Here is a 20,999-nt window from a genome sequence, read left to right on the forward strand (position 1 = left end):
TAAGTGTTTAAAAATGGTCAGGTCAAGTTTAGCAACATTTATCTGACCATGTAACAGTCGCTGGTGAGTAATTAACCCAATACTAACACAATACTAGTGGCTGTTTCTTGTTTTTACTGCTGTGTTTTAGCTTGTGTTATGGCTCTGCAGATGGCAGTGCTAATCCATTTTGATCCTGAATGAAACATATTATAAACTGCTACCTAAGATTTTTTTACAGAAAACCATTGTCCCAGAGGTCGATCCCAGTGTTTGCTGCCCTGCCATGAAATCTGGTCTGAATATGTTCCCTTCTCGATGAATGAAAGATAAGTAACACTGAAACTTTTTATCAAGGGCCATAGATAAGGCGAAACTAACCAACACTATGGTTAATGAAAAAACACCCATAAAACATTCCCATCAGCCTATACTGTACTTACTTCTAATTAGCAAATACCAGTGTAGTGCCTGTTTTAAACATGCCTGTTTGGAGTGGGCTGCTTCCTCGGCCTGTGGTAACAATGCAAAGCGTCCTTCAGAAGTTTTCCTTGTCATTAGTCAGTCTTCCTCAAATAGTTCAACAAGATACTGTCATTTTTTCATTGTTTGCGTGCTGGAAATCATGTGGGGAGCTTTTTATTTAACTGTCATATAGTGCAGAGTGAATTTAGAAGACTTTGCATTCATCCTACCTACCTGGTTTATCTGCAATGATTTAAAGTCAGTGTTTTTCATAAAATGAAACTGTATCAGTTTCATTACTGTTCAAGTGCTTGTCAGATGGTCAAACAGCTCTTGGTCTTAATATTTGTGAGTTTATCATCCGTTCATCATAATTTACTTTCCCAAATTGTTGCTTTACAGAATATCATGAGTGCTACAAGAAATAAACTGAATTGGGTGAATACAGTGTCAAACAAAAATAAGTTACATGTGAATTACCAAAATTCTGTTTACGCTAAAGCTCTACATCAAAGTGCCTTTCCCTGGCAGATGAACGCTGCACTCATCCACACACACATATGGAGCTCATTGAGGGAGTGAGCATAGGTTAAATCATTATCAGCAGCTCTTGTGAAATGTAAGTTAATCAACAACCTGAGTGCCTGTTAGTACTGATGGATGGCTGTGTCCCAGCTGATGTACCAATTGAGACCCATGCTGTTAAAAAGCACAACAGATGGTTTAGAGCCACAAGTTAAAATCCTTATACTAAGTATAATGAGGGTCATCTGGGAGGAAAGTAGGGTCTAACTGCAAGGTACTGTACCTCTTTGAATGACAATCCACAACATTTTGTTTAAACTTGACAAATTCTTCTTGATATTAGATGCATATACATTTTTTAGATTCTAAGTAAGCAATGCAGTGATGTTTAAGAAACCTGAAAATAGACCCTTTATAACAGTCAGCCCTACTTGGCTGGAAACTCTTTTGTGATGTCGCTTCATCTATATTGGGATATATTAGCTATCCAGACAAATGCATCACCACACAGAAACGATGACTCAGCAATGCAGTGAACATGTAGCTTCAGGTCATTACCAAAGCTGTACACAAATCAACATCTTTGGATTTCACACCAAAAGATAAACTTTTAGACATAGCCTTATATTGTACTGACTTACATAGTGCTGTCGCAGCAAAAACAACATAATTAGAACAGAACAGAATTCTTTCTCTCATTTCATGTTGTCAATCAGATCTGTGGATATCTGGAAGATATACTGCTTCCCCCTTTGCATGTCTATCAACTTCTTTAATGGCTGTTAACGGTAATGACTGGGTGAAATCATAAAAGCAGGATATTTCAGGATGCTACAACAAAAGTTCTTGTCAGATAGTCAATACGTTTCTGAAACATGCCTTTTTGCTCTGCCTTTTGTCTGACGACACCACACCCCTTCAGTGGACACTGTCCAAAATTTACTACATCGACTCAATTTGAAGAAGTTCACCTCTTGCCTCTCTCTATGATGCAAGGAGCTGTCTGTGATTGTGGCCATTTGAAATAGCAACAAAGGCTGATACTTTTAGCTTTTAATTAATAACAACTGTGGAATAGATTGCTGTGGAACTTCTGAAAAACACTGACATCCTCTCTTGATGAATTGTTATCACTTCACCATTAAGTCTTTGGTTTTTGAAGTCACAAAGGGAAATCAAACAGCATCAGCTGAATGTCATGCTGATTGGCAAATGTTAGCATGCTAGAATTAAAAAGTTAAAAAAAACATTATACCATATAAATGTCAGCATTTTAGCATTGTCACTAGCAGCACTCAAATACAGCCTCAGAAAGCCAGTAGCATGACTGTAGGCTTATATTCTTGTTTTGGGATATCTAGGTGTATCTGCAGTCTGTATATGCAGTTTTTGAGCATATTGCATGCAAACATACAAATAAGTGCATTAGATTTGGACTTTAATGTAAAGTCCAAATCTAGTTTGACTGCCAATGCAGTTCCTGTAACAGGAGACACTTCTAAAGCACCCAAAAGCTCCATCTCAGCTCATTACTTAATTGGAAAGATACCTAAAGCAGTAGACTGGGGGGCAGCTAATCTGTGCAACTCACAGTGATAAGCTCCTGAAGGGGGCTAGGCTAGGCTAACAGGGTTAGCAGTATTCAGGCTCAGACTGTCTGAGAGGGAATGTGTCAGGAATGTTACTGTGGGAAATCCTGAGGAAACCCTCCTGCCTTCACCTTCACCTACATCCCACTGTGCCCTCGATGTAGCAGTACAGGCTTCAATAATATGAAAGACTCAACCTGTTTCCATCGAAGGAGCACACCCATTAAGATCTAGCTTATGTAAGCCTACTGTGACGTATTTTTCAGAGCATGACAACACAAATCCTTTACACAGTGACTCAAGCTTTTAAAAAGCAGCAGCCTTCCTATTCACGGTGAGCAGCAGAAAGTACAGCCTCTATTTTTACCGGATTCCTAACCCACACACAGCTTTTTTTTTATACAAGTCACAGTTCTTGTGACTTGTGGACAAACTGCATGTAAGGTCTGCTGTGTGTTATTAGGGCCCGAGCACCGAATGGTGAGAGGCCCTATTGAATCTGTAAGAGTTTTTATTATTATTTCCCTTTGGGGGGCTTTTTCAGGTTCTGAACATGCTCAAAAAGTTGTGAAACTTTGCAGAAAATTCAAGGTCTGCAGATATTTTAGTATTCTGGAGTAATTTGAATTGGGCGTGGCAAAATGGCTCAACAGCGCCCACCCTGGAACCAGCCCCTAGGTTTCCACATAAGCGATTTTCACCAAAGTCAAGACACAGGTGTATCGTGACTAATCATAGAAAAAAGCCTATTGGAGCATTATGAAAAACGCAACAGGGAGCCCGCCATTTTGGATTTAGTGGCCATTTTGGCCAAATTCCACATTTTTACTTTAATGTACTTCTCGTAGAGCTTTCATCTGATCAACTTAAAAATTAGACGGGTGTCGTCACAACAAGATTGAGAAAAAAAATAATCAAGGGAATTTTTTTTCGTCACTCCGTGTGACCGTGGTGTGGCGTCAAAGTTTGGTTCCACGCCATCAAAACACGAGCATCTGTATCTCGAACATACATGGTCCAATCAGGTCCAAACTAGACATGTAAGACAAGAGTCCCGGCCTGATGACATCTACACAGAAATAATGACTTAAAATCACAGCGCCCCCTGGTGGCACCAGGAAATGTCTTGTTTTTTGCTTGTCTTACACTTGGATGTATTCCTCCTCATCCACTGAGCCCAACCATGTCAAACTGTATCAAATGGGTCTCAAGACATTGATAATGTAGGCATAAAATAACTGTGACTTTTCGTCAAACGCCATATTAATGGCGTGGCATCAAAGTTCATCAACTCGCCGTGAAACACGAAATTGCTTTAACTTCAGTGTTCATGGTTCTATCTCACTCAAACTACATGTGTGCAACAACATCCCCCTCCTGAAGATTTTCATATGGTTTTAAGGAATGGGCGTGGCAAAATAACTGACTAGCGCCCCCTAACGGGCAGCCCCGGCACTACGATTGGCCGACATGTACAAAAATCGATTTGGGCATGTGTCTTTTCATAACAAACAAATAAGTCTCTTGGATAGATATGCTAGACTAAACAGGAAGCCCGCCATTTTGGATTTAGTGGCCATTTTAGCCATATTCCACCTTTTTACTTTGATTTACTTGTCGTAGAGCTTTCATCAGATCAACTTCAAATTCAGATGAGTGTCATCACAACAAGATTGAGATAAAAAATGATTTAGGGATTTTTTTTCCTTCACACCGTGTGACCGTGGCGTGGCGTTAAAGTTTGGTTACACGCCATCAAAACACGAGCATCTGTATCTCGGACATACAGTGCCTTGCATAAGTATTCACCCCCCTTGGACTTTTTCCCATTATGTACTGTTACTAACTGGAATTCAAATAGACCTAAATAAACTTTTTCCCGTTTGATCAACAAAACATGCATAGTACTTTGGAGGTGCAAAATAAATTTTATTGTGACACAAACAATAATGAGAACAAAAAAGTTGACATCTGTTGGGTGCATAAGTATTCACCCCCCTGTGTCAATACTTGGTAGAACCCCCTTTCGCTGCAATTACAGCTGCAAGTCTTTTGGGGTATGTCTCTACCAGCTTTGCACATCTAGAGATGGAAAGGTTTGTCCATTCTTCTTGGCAAAAAAGATAAAGCTCAGTCAGATTGGATGGAGACCGTCTGTGAACCGCAATCTTCAAGTCTTGCCATAGATTCTCTATTGGATTGAGGTCTGGGCTTTGACTGGGCCATTTTAAGACATTAACATTCTTTAATCCAAACCATTCCTTTGTAGCTCTGGCTGTATGTTTAGGGTCATTGTCCTGCTGGAAGATGAACCTCCGCCCCAGTCTCAAGTCTTTTGCAGACTGCATCAGATTTTCTTCAAGGATTTCCCTGTATTTGGCTCCATCCATCTTTCCCTCTATTCTGACCAGTTTCCCTGTACCTGCTGAAGATAAGCATCCCCACAGCATGATGCTACCACCACCATGTTTCACTGTTGGGATGGTGTGCTCAGGGTGATGGGCAGTGTTGGGTTTTTGCCACACATAGCGTTTTGCATTGAGGCCAAAAAGTTCAATTTTGGTCTCATCTGACCAGAGCACCTTCTTCCACATGTTTGCTGTGTCTCCCACATGGCTTCTGGCAAACTCCAAACGGGATTTTTTATGGATCCCTTTCAACAATGGCTTTCTTCTTGCCACTCTTCCATAAAGGCCAGATTTGTGGAGTAGACGACTAATAGTTGTCCTGTGGACAGATTCTCCCACCTCAGCTGTGGATCTCTGCAACTCCTCCAGAGTAACCATGGGCCTCCTGGTTGCTTCTCTGATTAATTTTCTCCTTGTCCGACTCTTCAGTTTGGGTGGACGGCCTCCTCTTGGTAGGTTTGCGGTTGTGCCATATTCTTTCCATTTTCTTATGATGGATTTTATGGTGCTCAGAGAGATGTTCAAAGCTCTGGATATTTTTTTATAACCTAACCCTGCTTCATATTTCTCCACAACTTTATCCCTGACCTGTTTGGTGAGCTCCTTGGTCTTCATGATGCTGTTTGTTCAGTAATGATCTCCAACAAACTCTGAGTCCGTCACAGAACAGGTGTATTTATACTGAGATTAAATTGCAGACAGGTGGACCCTATTTACTAATTATGTGACTTGCAAATGTGACTTGTGAATGCAATTGGTCGCACCAGATCTTTGTTAGGGGTTTCACAGTAAAGGGGGTGAATACATATGCACTCAACACTTTTCAGATTTTTATTTGTAAATAATTGTGAAATCCATGTAATATTTCCCACCACTTCCAAATGATGCACTATTTTGTGTTGGTCCATTACATAAACTCACGATGAAATAAATTTTAATCTGTGGTTATACCATGACAAAATGTAGAAAAGTCCAAAGGGGGTGAATACTTATGCAAGGCACTGTACATGGTCCAATCAAGTCCAAACTAGACATGTAAGACAAGAGTTCCGGCCTGATGACATCTACACAGAAATTAAGACTTGAAATCACAGCGCCCCCTAGTGGCAACATGAAGTGACATGTTTTATACTTTGATGAACTGCTCCTGGCTGCTTTACGATATACAGCTCAAATGAGCTCAGTCAAGTCATTGAATCAAGGTCAGAATTGTGACATTTCCTCAAACCATTTAAACATTGAGGTGCGGCGAAGGATCATCCTTCGCCAAAGGACACGATGTTTTCATAAGTCCACTGTGCATTGTCCTATCACTACCAAACTTCTGTCACATGATAAGAGTACAAGCCTGAACAGCTCTATGTGTCAATATTACCTCAGTGTCATAGCGCCACCTACTGATTATCCATGAAACAGGAAGTACTTTGTTAATCCACTCTGCCTTATCCAACCGGCTCCAAACTTCTGACCTATGATCACAATCCTGATCTGAACAGCTCCATATATAAACATTAGTTCAGGGTCATAGCGCCACCTACTGATCAGTGTGAAAATTACGTTGTGGTAAAATTGTCCGATTGACACAAAATTGCTCACGCTACATCAGAGAGGCTACTTGAACAGATCTATATGTCTGTGTGTAATAATAGTGATGGCGCCACCTACTGGCAAACCTACTGCCGCAGAGCGCAAAATGGATGCAACGCGGAGACATGCGCTTGGTCATCGATCGCTCTCTCCACCGACCGCAACAGGCTTCAACGTGCGGGTGCTCGGGCCCGCCAGTGCTACAACGTAGCCCTAGTTTGGCTTTGAATTTGAGGAGTAAGCACTGAACATGTTGCTGCCTTCAAGGTGGCCTGTGGGATGATGGTTTGGCTAACTAGGTGGATCAATGATTCTGCAGGGCTATGGGCTTTCGATAACATAATGCCTGAGAAAAGCTGAGGCCAAGACCACAAACACTGATTGACAATAGACATTGTTTTTCGGCATGGCATGGCATGCCACAGTACTTGTGTTGCTAAAGGTTGTACCTCTTTAGAAAACTGCAACCAGTTTGATGTATCGCACATCTTCCAGAGGCCATATCTGGATATCTGGATATCTTTGTCATAAAAACATAACACCTACAACAGGCTATAAATGAGAGTTTCCCTTCCATAATACAACATAAGTACAACATTTCTGTGATTTCATAAGCCCAAAATAAAAAAAATAAAAAGAGAGCTCAGAATTCTCTCCCCCTCTGCCGATAAAGGATACTGTATTGACCTGAATATAAGACATTTTCTTTATCTGTAAATTTGTTTTGAAAAGTGGAGGTCATTTTATATTTAAGGACGAGACAGTAATGTGGTCATTATTTAAATATTAATTGTGAATGGAGAGCGTATTAGAGAAAGGCAATCTTCAACAATGTCGAGCATTACGTTATTTTTCATAGCGTTTCATGTTGTTAGGCTAGTGAGTGTGTATGTTAGAGTCCATCTTCTGTTTAGTTTTTCAGGTTGAGTCAGCGCTTTAAGTGTTTGTTGAGTTAATATTAAACTGCATGAGCTGATGAAGGCTGCTGTAACATGTTCTGCCACCACAGGGTAATAAATTCATGAGGGAAAACAACTTCTTTACTGCAGAAATTAACCAGGGAGAAAATATGTGTAAAACTGTCACAGCTGCCGAACTCAGAAAGACTCAAACAACTTGGATCAGCAAACTGATACATAACAAATACAGTTGTTAGACAAACACCATTGTATTTTGGATAGGTAGTTTATGTCTAAACATGATACATTTACTATGATAGTTAAACGTAATGATATGCTAAGGCTCATACTCAAATATATCAAGTTTGTGTTGGTAAAACTGATAAAACTGAGTCCACAAAACACTTTTGGTGTTTCAGGGGTAAACAGCGTTGCAACCAAATCCAATACAATTGAAGTAACTGGTTACCACTTCTTCAATAAAAAAAAAAATAACGGAAAAAAACTAAAATCGCCTCCATACTGCTCCTGCCATCATCCAAGTGTACGTTAGCCACAATGTTCATATTCTACTTAGCACGGGGTCATTTACGACATATCCCTTAATGTCTGCTGTTTTCCTCCGCCTGGAGTATTGCGAGACGAAATTAAGTAATGTCTCATGTCAATCATGTTAATAAACAAAAAAACAGCTCCAACACGGCTACCACAGCAGTTTACTTCAATCTAAAGTTCTTCAAGAGGAAGCAGGGGAAGCAGCCTTACCTGTCACAGAGGTGGTTGACTGCACCAAAGGAGTCGCAGGCGCAGGGCAGGCAGCCGCTGGTGCCATTGGTGAAGTAGCCCTCCTCGCAGTCCTCACACTGAAGACCAGTGTATCCCGACAGACACGAACACTGACCGGTGCCCAGGTCACACTCGTACGAATCCAAAATCCCCTCCGCACCACTGCTGCAGTTACAAAGGCCCTCTGAGAGAATGGACGGGGTTGTCACCATGAAAAGGAAGGGAGAGAGACCGTAAGTACACTGTGACATGTACTGGCATTGATATAAACTAAGGATTTGGGCATTGTGATGTTTACTTTTAATGTTACTTCCACCCATTGTTTTATTTGTCTGGCTGTGTGTGTGTGTATTAATTTATTTGTCAGTAGAATTTGCTCAAAAACTACTGGACGGATTTCTACAAAACTTGGTGGAAAGTTGGAACCCATTAAAGTTTGGCGTGGATACAGACAAACGGGCAGATGCAGGATATTTTTTTCACTTTCTTCAACATTTAGAATCATTACTTTCTTTAAAATCACACTTATTGCCCTTTTTTTTATCACTTCACCAATGAACCACATTACAATGAAGGATCTTGATAAATATAATCAGGCATATTTAGGGGACTGATGTCTATGTGTGTGTGCATTTAGGGTGGTTTTATAAAAAAAAAAATGACTCTTTGGGCTCAAAGGAGGTATCTAGTATGAAAAAAATATGCTATGCTGACACTTTTGGTATCTTTATTAAATATCATTGTTAATTTAATACATTTGGGCTTTAGACTTTTGGTCAAACATTGTGTAGAACAGGGTAAACTAAATATTGATCAAAATGATAATGAAAATAATTGCAAATATTAAGCTTCTAGGAAATAAACTATAACAGTGTCTTTGACATAAACAAAGCTTGTTATTTCAATAACTGCCATTAACTTAAATTTAAACATTTATTGTATAAAGTTCAAGAGACTTGTTTCATGCGGATCTGTTTTGATTCCATTGCCTTAAAATCTATAGTAATCATTAATGGTTGGTCCTTGTTTATGTCCAACAAAATACCTTGCCCTCATATAATAGACTGCACTTGAACATGCAGCTGAACAATGTAGTGACGAGCCTCAGTATCATAGTTATGCTGCAGTGGCGTAGTTACGTACCTCATATAACAAATATTGAAATTGCCCGGAGGTCATGTACGCAGGTGTCATTATTCGGAAAATTAGCTGAAACCATCTCATCGATAGAATTGCCCAAGCTAACACACAAACAGTTAGCAAATACAGCTGAATAGCAGCAATGTCTGAACTTTTGGATGTCCAATTCAGAGCCTTTCTTGTTTGTTGCACTCTCCAGGCAGGTGAGTTTACTTTCACTTTTGCACTGTAGAAACAGTGAAACACTGTGTGGAACTGAAGAAGTCCACTTTCTGGTGCTATGCCATCAGAAAAATAAAAAATGTAGTCATTATTCGCACTGGAAATGTGACATCACATACTTTGAAGGGCTGCATACAGGGAGTTTCAGTTTGGATAGTGTGTTGGTGTGACCATACCAAGAAACAGTAACACTGGGAGCTTTCAGGTACAACCAGAGATCCATTATCACTAACTTAAGGCTCCCTCGTGTCACACAGTCTTCTTTTGTGCAGATGGGAGCTGCCCAGTGCAAATTAAAAAGCAGAGGGAAAATAGAAACTAAAAACACATTCCTTGTCCAGATTTCTTTCACCAACCCAGGGAGTCAGAAATACAAGTCCTCAACCTGCTTCCTCTACTGTACAGAAATAATATTGCTGATTTTCAGAAAACATGTTTGCTTTCCAAAAGAATGTGTGTACTACAGATGAAGTATTACGGTCAAAATAAATATTACGAGAGACTTGAGGATGACCCTGTTGAGTAGCGAGTAGCAATCTATTATTCATCTGATCTTAGGTTAGGTGTGGCGACTGTTGACTGCAGGCCTGACATGTCTCCACTCTGTGCTTAGCAGACAGACAAAGAAAAACAGGCAGATAAGAGATCTAAGAGAATAACAAAAATGTTTTTCCCAATGTGGTATGCACACACACTGAACACAGTGCCTCATCTAGCAGTTAGACAAAGAAGACAGGACAAATGAACGTATTTAATATATTCCTGCCTTGGCGTCCCACTCTGATTTTGCTGCTCTTCCACCGTTGCTTGGACTTTTATGTAACGAAGAAAAGCCTGTAGTTATGCAAGCCTGTGGAGTATATTGTTAGACCCTTTGCTACAGTGACATCCACTGAAGAACTGTCGGTCCAGATCAGGCATAAGAATGTCTGAGATCTAGCTTATCACACACACAAGGCAGGCTTTCTCTAGGTGTGGGCTAAGGACTCTGTGGAGTGATGTATAAAACTTTACAACAGGTTTGATGTAGATTGGACTGGATCTGTGTGTAGTGGGGAGAGAATGGGTGACCCTGTAGCAGAGTTCAACCCACCTCCTATCTTTGTAAATGCCGTAAAGTGGTGTGACAGCATGGCTGGTATCCAGACACTGACGTTGGCAGGTTGTTTCAGAACAAGTCACATCACAGAACTCCACTCTTGCTCAATTCATCAGTCGCACGTCTGTGCAACTACAGGAGAAACGAGTGCAGCAGGAGCTGTGGGTGCAGAGAAATAATTACCCTTCTACTTTGGTTCAAGCATTCAACCAAAGTCCCTTGCTTTTGATATTAGGAATTATATTGGAGATGTTCCGATAACAGGTGAACCTGACCTCTATGAAAGTACACCTGATACTGTATCCGTTGGCAGGCCCCTGCTCTGCCAGACAATGTATATTGGTGGCGGGGCGAGGTGTAAGCCCTGGTGACGCCCATGTTGATTTGAAATGATCATGTGAGTTGTCTTTACACAAGAACAATGAGGAGTGCTGGGGAAGCTTCCAATACAGCTTTCATGTTTGATCTGGCATCAGGGAACCAATACCATTTAGTCTTTGTGATTCAAATAAACAGCAATAAATAACATTGAGTGAACAGCGTAACGCGAAGCCATTTTAGTTCATCTACGATACTGACACATAAACGAATAAACTGAAAGCAGAGCAGCAATTGACTATTATTTTCACCATCAATTAACCTGTCTGAGATTGTCATCAAATCGATTAGGCTAATATGAGAACATTTTGAGAAATGTCCATCTAAAACCTCTTCCTTCAAATCGCTTGTTTTCTATTTGTGTTCACTGACACATGGGACAAAGGAAAGCATCAAATCTTCAACATGGAGAGGCTGAAAAAGATTTTTACTAGAATCAAACTGACTTCACTGTTAATCAACTTTCTAAATCACTGCATATGAATAAAAAACATAATTAAACTGAATTCACAAGCGTCAAACCTTGTTTAAAAAATATTCCACTGAACATGTGGGTTTGGATCTTTAATGGACCACTCAATGCATGTTTCAGGTTACACAGTCAACAGACCGATCAGCGCGCTGGACCGCTTTCTTTCTTCCGACCCCACTCTTTATCAAATCCAAACACATACCGGTATCACAATCAGTCATTTTGATCAGTTTATTATTATCCACTGAGATTATTATTGACAGGAGTGTAGAACAGTAAGGAGAACAAATGTACAATGCAAAGATCATGACTGGACTGGACCCTGATGTGAGGGGTAAATACCTTCTGGAAAATAACAATTAAAGCAAGTCATTTTAGATCTGACCTGGGGACATCTTGAGGCAGCACCTACAAAACAATGTGGTTTGGTAAGAAAATAGCGTTCAAGATTTTGTAAACCACACATGGAGCCATTTTTTAACCTGTATCCTTCATGTTCTTAGACAGGATGTGAATTCATCATTGTGTTCTGGAGAATTTATAAGGATAAACATCCTCTCATCTGCTCTGCTAACAGCACATATTTGACTAAAGCACAATTTTGGATGGGACATCTCAGCCTATGCTGCTGTGCAGGCTGGGGAACAACACCTCCACATGGATACTGGTGTGTGTGTGTGTGTGTGTGTGTGTGTGTGTGTGTGTGTGTGTGTGTGTGTGTGTGTGTGTGTGTGTGTGTGTGTGTGTGTGTGTGTGTGTGTGTGTGTGTGTGTGTGTGTGTGTGTGTGTGTGTGTGTGTGTGTGTGTGTGTGTAAGAGGAGGGGCTCCGTTGTCATTCATGGCTCACCCTGCCTGCCTGGCCATTTTGGTTGGATGGCCTTGTTCTGTTAATGCCATGCAAACAACAATAGATAGGACGAAGCTGCTAATTTAGAATCTCCTTGCGATTTCTTGTTCATATGAAACATGTCTTGTCAAACACAAAAGCACCATGGTCTGTGAGGATGCTATGGCAACTGACGGATAAATTCACTTAACAACAGGATCAACATCACACCCTCTCATACACCCCCCTTTCAAGCCCTATGTAATATGTGGCACACATCCGTCTATAATCAAAGGCCTGTGGAATATAATGTAGGACACATTACAACATCCACTCTGAACGATTTGTTCATGAATAACAGTTTTATCTTTTGATGAGAAGGGGATGTGGTAATTATCTAAAGGGTTGCACCATGTAATCTGAGGCTCTGTCTATTGTTGTAATGAGGTTTATTCGGTCGCTCTCTGCGTCAAAAGCCCAGCGCGACCATCCAGCAGCCTGGATGCCTTCTTTTCACTCTCACTCAATCAATGCAGAAAATAAAAGCATGCAGTCGTGGACTACCTTTTCCTTATGTATATGATTGCAGGGCCGAAACTGAAAATGAAACGACTGGTAGCGGTTTCATTGAGGTACTCACCTTGACTATTCTCTATTGAGGTAACAGAGGAGCCAGTATTATCCGCAGCCCAGGCATCGTTTGCAGTGCGCTGGGAAACCATGGACACCATGGTCTGCAGCATTTTGTCTGGAGCAAAAAGTGACGTTTGTACATCGGTGGATCTTTTGCGTGCACCGCTTAATCTAAAGATCGGCGCAGTTATTTGCTCTTTATTGGCTGAAATTATTCCAGTATCGGTGGCGGTAGCTGTGGTGGCGTTCGGGTCCGTTGTAGGAGGCTGGAAGGTGGTCGCAATCTTAGATACGGGGCCGATCGGGTCGGCCGGGCCGGCAGAAACGATGGCAGGCGCCGGCGTTGGTCCGTTATGAGAGCCAGGTGCGAACCTGCTCACGGCTAAAGAAGGAGGCATGTCGGTGTGGAGGCTCTCCCAGGTGTCGGGGGCTGGGCCTGGCTTCCTGGAGATTGCCGCATCGTAAGGGCTGATGCGAGGTGCAGCTTCAGAAAATCCAATATATACATAGAAAATAACTATGAGAGCCGGAGCTATGTACATCATTAAGGACGTTAACCTCATAATCACTTTCAGCTCTCCATGTAAGCCCCAGTAATGGTCTCTGTCAGACCGTTCCCTGAATGGATGCGTACTCCACCATTGATGTCCCCTGGCGGGTCCGCTGCTGTTTGCTGCCCCGTGAACCACAGTCAACACTTCACCTGCTCTGCAACCTACCATCAGCCGCACGAGACTGACGTGCTCTGGAGCCAATGGGAGTCCGACCTGAATGCCGGTGGGCACTCGTTCATTCGCTACATGGAGGTCGGGGTAACGCCCCACGGAGACAATATACTGTAAGTAAATCATCAGACGCTGTCACTCCTCTGAAAATGATCAAAACACGACTGGCCCCATTCACAAACATGATAACTAAATGAGTTGTAAAGATGGTGTGCATGTATGAATTGTGCAGTGTGGCACTAACAGCACAGATATTCTCCTACGTGCTAACGCTGCTGCTTGATGGATGCTTTTATACCTGTTCTTAGCCTATGTTTATTCAACAGTGTCACTCTGAGGTTTCTACGTATTTTTACCCTGTTAAAAGGGTTTTTAGTAGTTTTTCCTTACTCTTGCTGAGGGTTAAGGACAGAGGATGCCACACCCTGTTAAAGCCCTATGAGACGAATTGTAATTTGTGAATATGGGCTATACAAATAAAATTTGATTGATTGATTGATAATTATATATTTGATATGTATATATATATATATATATGTATATTACATTTGGATACCTGGAAGTCTGAAGTATTGTCTCATCTCATCTTGAACCAACAGAGCAGACTGAACCCGACCCTGTTGTGATCACTGTTTTGTTAGTTTCACCTCAGCTCCACAGACTGAACGGTGCCTTGATATTTTTATCGTGTTTATCGAGGGTTTTTATGCACGTCACGTTGCGTATCTATCAGCGATGGTAACGCCTTTATTTTTCAAACCTTTACTTTTCATTACCAGAAGCGTCTCTATACTTTTATTTCTGACTTGACACCACTTTGGAAACCTTGTGTCATCTGTCGTGAGTACTTGTTGCCCTCTAGTGGTTACATTGTGTTGTAACATGTGTCTGCGTTTTTTTCAGAACGATTTCCATCCGTTTTCCCCATCATCCAGTTTGATTTACAAGGGATTAAACGGTGACGTTACTCAAGATGCAGATGTGTTTTCAGTTTGCCCCATAAGTGACAGAATTTTAAGTTTTGCGATTGTCTAGTTTTTTTTAGATGGATCTGATTATTTTCCATGGGGCCAACCTACATCATGTTTTATTCACTGTGAATTCTATTAGTCTTTAGATACATTGACACTGTGCTGTTGGGTTGTTCTTATATCTGCCTGAGTGATGTGAAAGGCGCCTATAAATAAAATGTATTATTATAATAGTTTTGCCGAAATTTCCATTGGGAGCCGTAGTTAATCAATCAGCAACATGTTTACCTAAGATCCCGCTTTGAAGAACCAGGTTGTTTAGAAGTGATTCGAAGTGTGGCTGGCTGGAGCAGAAGACTGGAGCTGAGTTGAACAGCAGCTCCAACACTGTGTTCTCAGGAGATGAACGGAACACTGGGTCCATTGGCCGACAGGTGGCAGTGTGAGAGTACAACACCTCCGTGATCGTTCTCCTCTTGAGTGTTTTCAGGAAGTTGCGCACGACGACCAGCGAGTTACAATGGCGCCTCTAGATCTGGATAAATATGCCGAGATCGCCAAACAGTGTAAATACCTCCCAGAAAATGACCTCAAGGTAAATGTGACTTTATGGAAAAAAAATTGACGACGACGTGTGATGACGTTGTAACCGTGGAGTTAGCTCGCGGCAGTGTGATGTTACAGCTTCGGAATTAGCCAACGTTAGCTTCTGGTAACAGTTGCTTCTGCTAGCTAGCCTGATGATTTCATCTGTGGGTCAGGAAGTGCAAACCGTTAGTTACACACTTCAGCTGCAGCAGTCCAAGACGACTCCGGTCGCTCCGTCTCTTATTACAGAGGCAGGAATCAGGACGATTCATGTTAAATCGACCCTATTCCTGCTGGTGACCTGATGACGCGGACTGTCCTGATGTTAGGTTGACAGCGGATTGTTTATTAGCAGCGCTCCAGTTGAGGGACAACAAGGCCACAACCCATATTACTCTATAACTATATTATTTCCCTGTCGTCCATTAACAAAGTCCTCTTCAGTTCCCGATCAGAAACTTCCCCTCCGAGGAACAGCTCAGAGAGATGTGGGGATAATGTTCAGCCCATACACGCCGCTATGGTCACTTTGAATAGATCAGTAAATAATTGACAGTATTATCAGAATAAATGTGGTTAATGTATTTAAAATAATAAATACATGTATTATACATATGTGACTACCAAAACTAGGACCTTTAAATGTGCAAGGGACATTCACCATCTTGTCTTATGTTCTGAAATATAACAGATACCAGTGAACTCTAGTAGAGTCAGCTCCAAGGTTTCAGGCAAGCAGTGAGAGGATGAACCAATAGCCAAGTCAGATAGTTCAAGCAGATATAACAATGATTTTGGTTATCTTCATCAGAATTTACCCTCTGTCTCCTAACGTTGCATGGTGATGAAAGTGATTATTAATTTCCCAACCTTTTCCACATACTATTTGCGGTGAGTAATTATGCTTCAGACACATAGAACCTCTTTTGTTCATATGATCCCAAGTCCTTCCCCCGACACTCTGAGTGGCATCGTGATTTCCTAGGCCTGACTATAATTTGTGTCATCTACCCAGCACGTGATTGTGATTTGATACAGGGTCTTACTCTGGAGTGAGTGGGATGTTGGTCAGTGCAAATCACATCACAGATTCTGACCTAAACCGCAGCTGTATTAACTCATTGTGGAAACCCAGAACCGACGACTGCCATTCTGTCTTACAGTGTAGAGATTTAGGGTCTTGTCCCAATACGATGTTTTAGTGTGTTTTTCCCTGATTAGAAGAGCATTTGAAAGAAAACACTGAATATCTAAAACTGTTGTGGAGAAATATCATTTCAAAGCATTATATGATGTCACTTAATGATCATCTCTTATGTCTCTATGTGTATTTTTTTTATTTCTGTACAGCGGTTATGTGACTACGTGTGTGATCTCCTGCTGGAGGAGTCCAACGTTCAGCCTGTCTCTACTCCTGTAACAGTATGTGGGGACATACATGGACAGGTAAAAACCATGTCAAAGAGCAGGAAGCACAAGAGCACTACAAGTTTCATCTTCTTTTCCTTAGCATAGCGAAGCAACATGTATTGATCCGACACAACATATAAAATGTGAATCTAATCTCTTTGCCTCTTAGTTTTATGATCTCTGCGAACTCTTCCGAACTGGCGGCCAAGTTCCAGACACAAATTACATATTCATGGTTTGTATATTTAAATATGTTTCATTCTGAGAAACATTAGATTTATTTAACTGCAGTATTGGTAACACGTGTCTATTATTGGTAGGGAGACTTTGTTGACCGAGGATACTACAGTCTGGAGACATTCACCTACCTGCTGGTGTTGAAAGCCAAATGGCCTGACCGCATCACTCTTCTACGTGGAAACCACGAGAGCAGACAGATCACCCAAGTTTATGGATTTTATGGTGACGTGATTTACGGACGATTATATTCAGTGTTTGGCCAGCTGCAGTTTTCATTATCACTAATGCACACTTTCACTAGAAATAATTAACCGGGGATTCTTTGTCTTACAGATGAGTGCCAGACCAAGTATGGGAATGCAAATGCATGGCGTTACTGCACCAAAGTGTTCGATATGTTAACCGTTGCAGCTGTAAGTATTGAAGTTGTTCTGCACTTACAGTTATTTGTTGTTCCTTGTATTGACGTAATAAGATCGATGATCTGACCTGATAATGCTGATGTTCTCCCCAACCGGTCGAGGCAAATGGCCGCCCACACTGAGTCTGGTTCTAGAGCTTTCTCACCATTAATAAGGGAGTTTTTTCTCTCCACAATAACCAAATTGCTTGCTCATTGTGGTAACTGTTGGATTTCTCTATCAACTAAGGTCTTAACCTTATTATGTTATGATTTGGCTCTTAAATTAGACTGAATCTTAAGTTTACTGTGGACTTTTGTGTGAAGCACTTTGTAATCTCATTATGATAAGTGCTATACAAATACAGTTATTATTATTATAAATAACTTCATGCTTCTGTCTTTTGCGGTAAGGTTTCTGTTCCGTTATTCGTATTTGTATATTAACAATTCACTCTTCAGTTATCCCATCTGCACCACAAGAATCCTTCAAGAACTAGACCACCATACTGTGTCAGTCTTAAAAAGATCGACAATGTAAAATAAACGTTATCACATTACATGTTTACTACTTCTCAGTAACCACTGATCTGTTTCCCAGATCCATTTGTTTTGATGCAGATTGTATCTTGTCAGTTTTGGGCAGAACAACATGTCATGAAATGTTGGGTAAAGCACATTAGGGGTGGGTGGTTTGATCCCAAAAGTTTGATACTACAACTCCTCAGTACTCCTTGTGTGGATCGAAACTAGCACCAATAGAATCAATACAAAGGGATTCGTTTCAGTTTCTCTTTTCTGTATCTGAAAAGTAGATGAAAAGAGCCATCTAAACATAATACATAATTTCGCGGTTGAGACTCCCTATCGTGTCTATGTGGTCTTGATTTATCTTTTAAGCGATGGTACGTATGTTGTGCATGATACGCACTGATAGATACACAAAAAGGAATAGTCTTTTCTTTTACTGTCATTTAGCTTGAAATCTGTCTCGATGTTGTCACTAAGTTACTTGCCACCTCTGAAAATAATATACCTCAAACAATAATTATGAAAATGGCTGAATGTTTTTCATGAATGTACTTCAATTTACAATCGTAATTTTTTTTTTCTGCATTTGCCTTTAAAAACTGTCCTTTGTTTTAATAATAAAAAGTATCGGTATCTGCAATATTGGCCCTAAATTACTTGATATCAGATCGGAACCAATCCTTCTGGTATCACCCACCAATCGAGCACATTTTACTGCATTTATCTTAGCTAACACAGTGGCCGTCTGGTCCCTCACCTGATTTAGCCAGATGTATAAAATTATCCATATTTCTTACCTGATGCTGTATCTCTTACCTGTTAGAAGCCACAGTACTAATCATTGTAACTGTGTTGTCATTTAACCAAACATCTCTTGCTAGAAAAAGCCAGTTTTCCATGGCCTGTCATGTTGTCCAAGAGATCACTATGTTTTCTATTTTACAAACAATAGCACAACCATCTAAACATGCTTTAACTTAATATATTTGTTCATTTACTTGAGAGGATGGTGTTAGTCTAGAGACCAGCAGGTCACAGTAGCTCTTCTAGCTCTCATCAAATGTATGATATAGTTTGTGATGTCCTATTCCTATTAACATGTGTTATTTTCTGTCAGCTAATGGACGAGCAGATCCTGTGTGTCCACGGAGGCCTGTCCCCAGACATTAAAACCCTAGATCAAATTCGAACCATTGAGCGGAACCAGGAGATCCCCCACAAAGGAGCATTCTGTGATCTGGTGTGGTCTGACCCTGAAGATGTTGACACCTGGGCTATCAGTCCAAGAGGAGCTGGCTGGCTCTTTGGTGCAAAGGTCACAAATGAGGTAGGGGGCGTTTACTACTATTAGATTCAGCTCAACATAATGTTTCATCAATTTGCATTGAATAAGTTGAATTCCTACACATTCACCATCCTTATTCGCAAAAGTAGTAATAAGAGAGAAGGTCTTTAATGTGAAAACGTTGATGCAATATGAATGTAAAGGGAATTTTACATTGATTTCAGAGCAGTTACCGTGCAGGTGTTGTAAAACAATAAGAAACTGCTCTAAGCGGAGCAAAGTTTTACTCTGACAAATGTGTCTTATATTTTATTTTTCAGAGGTCACTTTTTTTTTTTCTCCTGTCTGCAACAACATTGGTTCAGCCAATCTTGGTAAACTGTGTTTGTCATGCTAATGTATACATGGCAATGCAAAATCAATGGTGGACCATCTTGCCTTGAGTAGTTTAGACAAAAATATACTGATAGTAATAGTAAAGAAAAAGCTTTTATTACAATATAAGGAAAGTTCCAGGATTCCATACAAATCAAAAATATGTTTAAATACATAAATAAATTCAGAGATGATCACATGTAATTTGACCCATTCGCTCAAGTCTTCTGATATGATGTGAATATAGCATTTGTTTACTGATTTCATCTGGATATCATTTTTTTCACTTTCTTCTTCTCTTTTTCTTTCCAAAAATTGCAGTTTGTCCACATCAATAACCTTAAGCTGATCTGCCGAGCGCACCAACTTGTCCATGAAGGCTACAAGTTCATGTTTGATGAGAAGCTGGTCACAGTGTGGTCAGCTCCTAACTACTGCTATCGCTGTGGCAACATCGCCTCCATTATGGTCTTCAAAGATGCTAACACGAGAGAGCCGAAGCTCTTCAGAGCAGTGCCCGACTCTGAAAGAGTCATCCCACCCCGAACAACAACACCGTATTTCCTGTAAGCACTTAAACTAAAACAACGCAGCCATTTGGTCAGTGCACAGATACTAAACAGGATAGTGACATCAGTTCTTATGAACCCATGTGAATTCAGTGCATTTAGAGGATTTACAGTACATTTCTTGGTGCCAACTGTCAATTGTTTTCCCCAGTCTGTACATATAGAGCCATTATTCTAAAGCATAAATCAAATTGAGACTTTACAGTGAGGCAAGTTAGCTTAGTAGCATCGTTGTGCTGTTGATATGTTTGAGAGGAAGGATTAACGTTACACAAAAGTCAAATAACACTTGTAAAATGTTAATATTTACAAATCTCAATTATGCTTTGCAATAAAAAGTCACTCTGCTGAGCAAATGGCTGGTGCAGTGTTGTGCACAATGTTTCATTTAAATTTGTTCATGTATTAGAGCTGCGTGTAGGTGCTGCATAAAAGCAAAAACTGTATTGATTCTCACCAGTATCAGTGAAGTTATACAGTTTGTGTTATCAAGTGATCTTACAACTAAACATGTAAACCTGAGAGTTGATGTATAAAATATTGATTATACCCGTTAGTTAGACGTTTCAGGATTGTTAACTCTGTGGTACCTTAAAGAAAATTGTCTGTAATCTCCAGATTTTGAATCAGCTCTTTTAATTATTTTTTTTCTGTGTGTCATACTGTTTTTAAATAAAGAAATCAAAGAATTGTAAAAAGTCAGATAGCCGTACCCGGGTGAGTGGGGGAAAGTGCACCATGCTTCATCACAGACTAAAATTGGATAAATGTAATGGGAAGAAGTATTATTCATGTTTCGAACAGGTCATTTTTCGAACAGGTCATGTGACTTGTTTGTTCTCTGAGAGTTTTACCTAAATTCTGCCAAATAGGGTTTGAATTTTAGGATAGTCTTGG

General features: G+C 40.5%; 2 protein-coding genes across 2 annotated transcripts in view; one reads left to right on the forward strand and one right to left on the reverse strand.

Moving 5' to 3' along the window:
• The window catches only part of LOC128438910 (multiple epidermal growth factor-like domains protein 9), a 33,384-nt gene extending 19,638 nt beyond the window's left edge, over positions 1-13,746 (reverse strand). The window contains exons 1-2 of the mRNA XM_053421675.1: positions 13,016-13,746; positions 8,218-8,422 (exon numbers count right to left, since the gene is read on the reverse strand). Coding sequence (XP_053277650.1) covers positions 8,218-8,422; positions 13,016-13,730 — 920 coding nt within the window. The 5' untranslated portion in view covers positions 13,731-13,746. The remainder of the gene's footprint in view (positions 1-8,217; positions 8,423-13,015) is intronic.
• Positions 13,747-15,141: 1,395 nt separating this feature from the next.
• ppp6c (protein phosphatase 6, catalytic subunit) lies at positions 15,142-20,804 on the forward strand. Its single transcript, XM_053421682.1, has 7 exons — positions 15,142-15,299; positions 16,643-16,738; positions 16,872-16,937; positions 17,023-17,164; positions 17,276-17,355; positions 18,991-19,200; positions 19,855-20,804. Exons 1-7 carry the CDS (start codon positions 15,225-15,227, stop codon positions 20,101-20,103), a joined length of 918 nt encoding a protein of 305 aa, XP_053277657.1. The 5' UTR covers positions 15,142-15,224; the 3' UTR covers positions 20,104-20,804.
• Positions 20,805-20,999: the final 195 nt, after the last annotated feature.

Source organism: Pleuronectes platessa, chromosome 4 (assembly GCF_947347685.1).
Source record: "Pleuronectes platessa chromosome 4, fPlePla1.1, whole genome shotgun sequence".
Taxonomy (NCBI): domain Eukaryota; kingdom Metazoa; phylum Chordata; class Actinopteri; order Pleuronectiformes; family Pleuronectidae; genus Pleuronectes; species Pleuronectes platessa.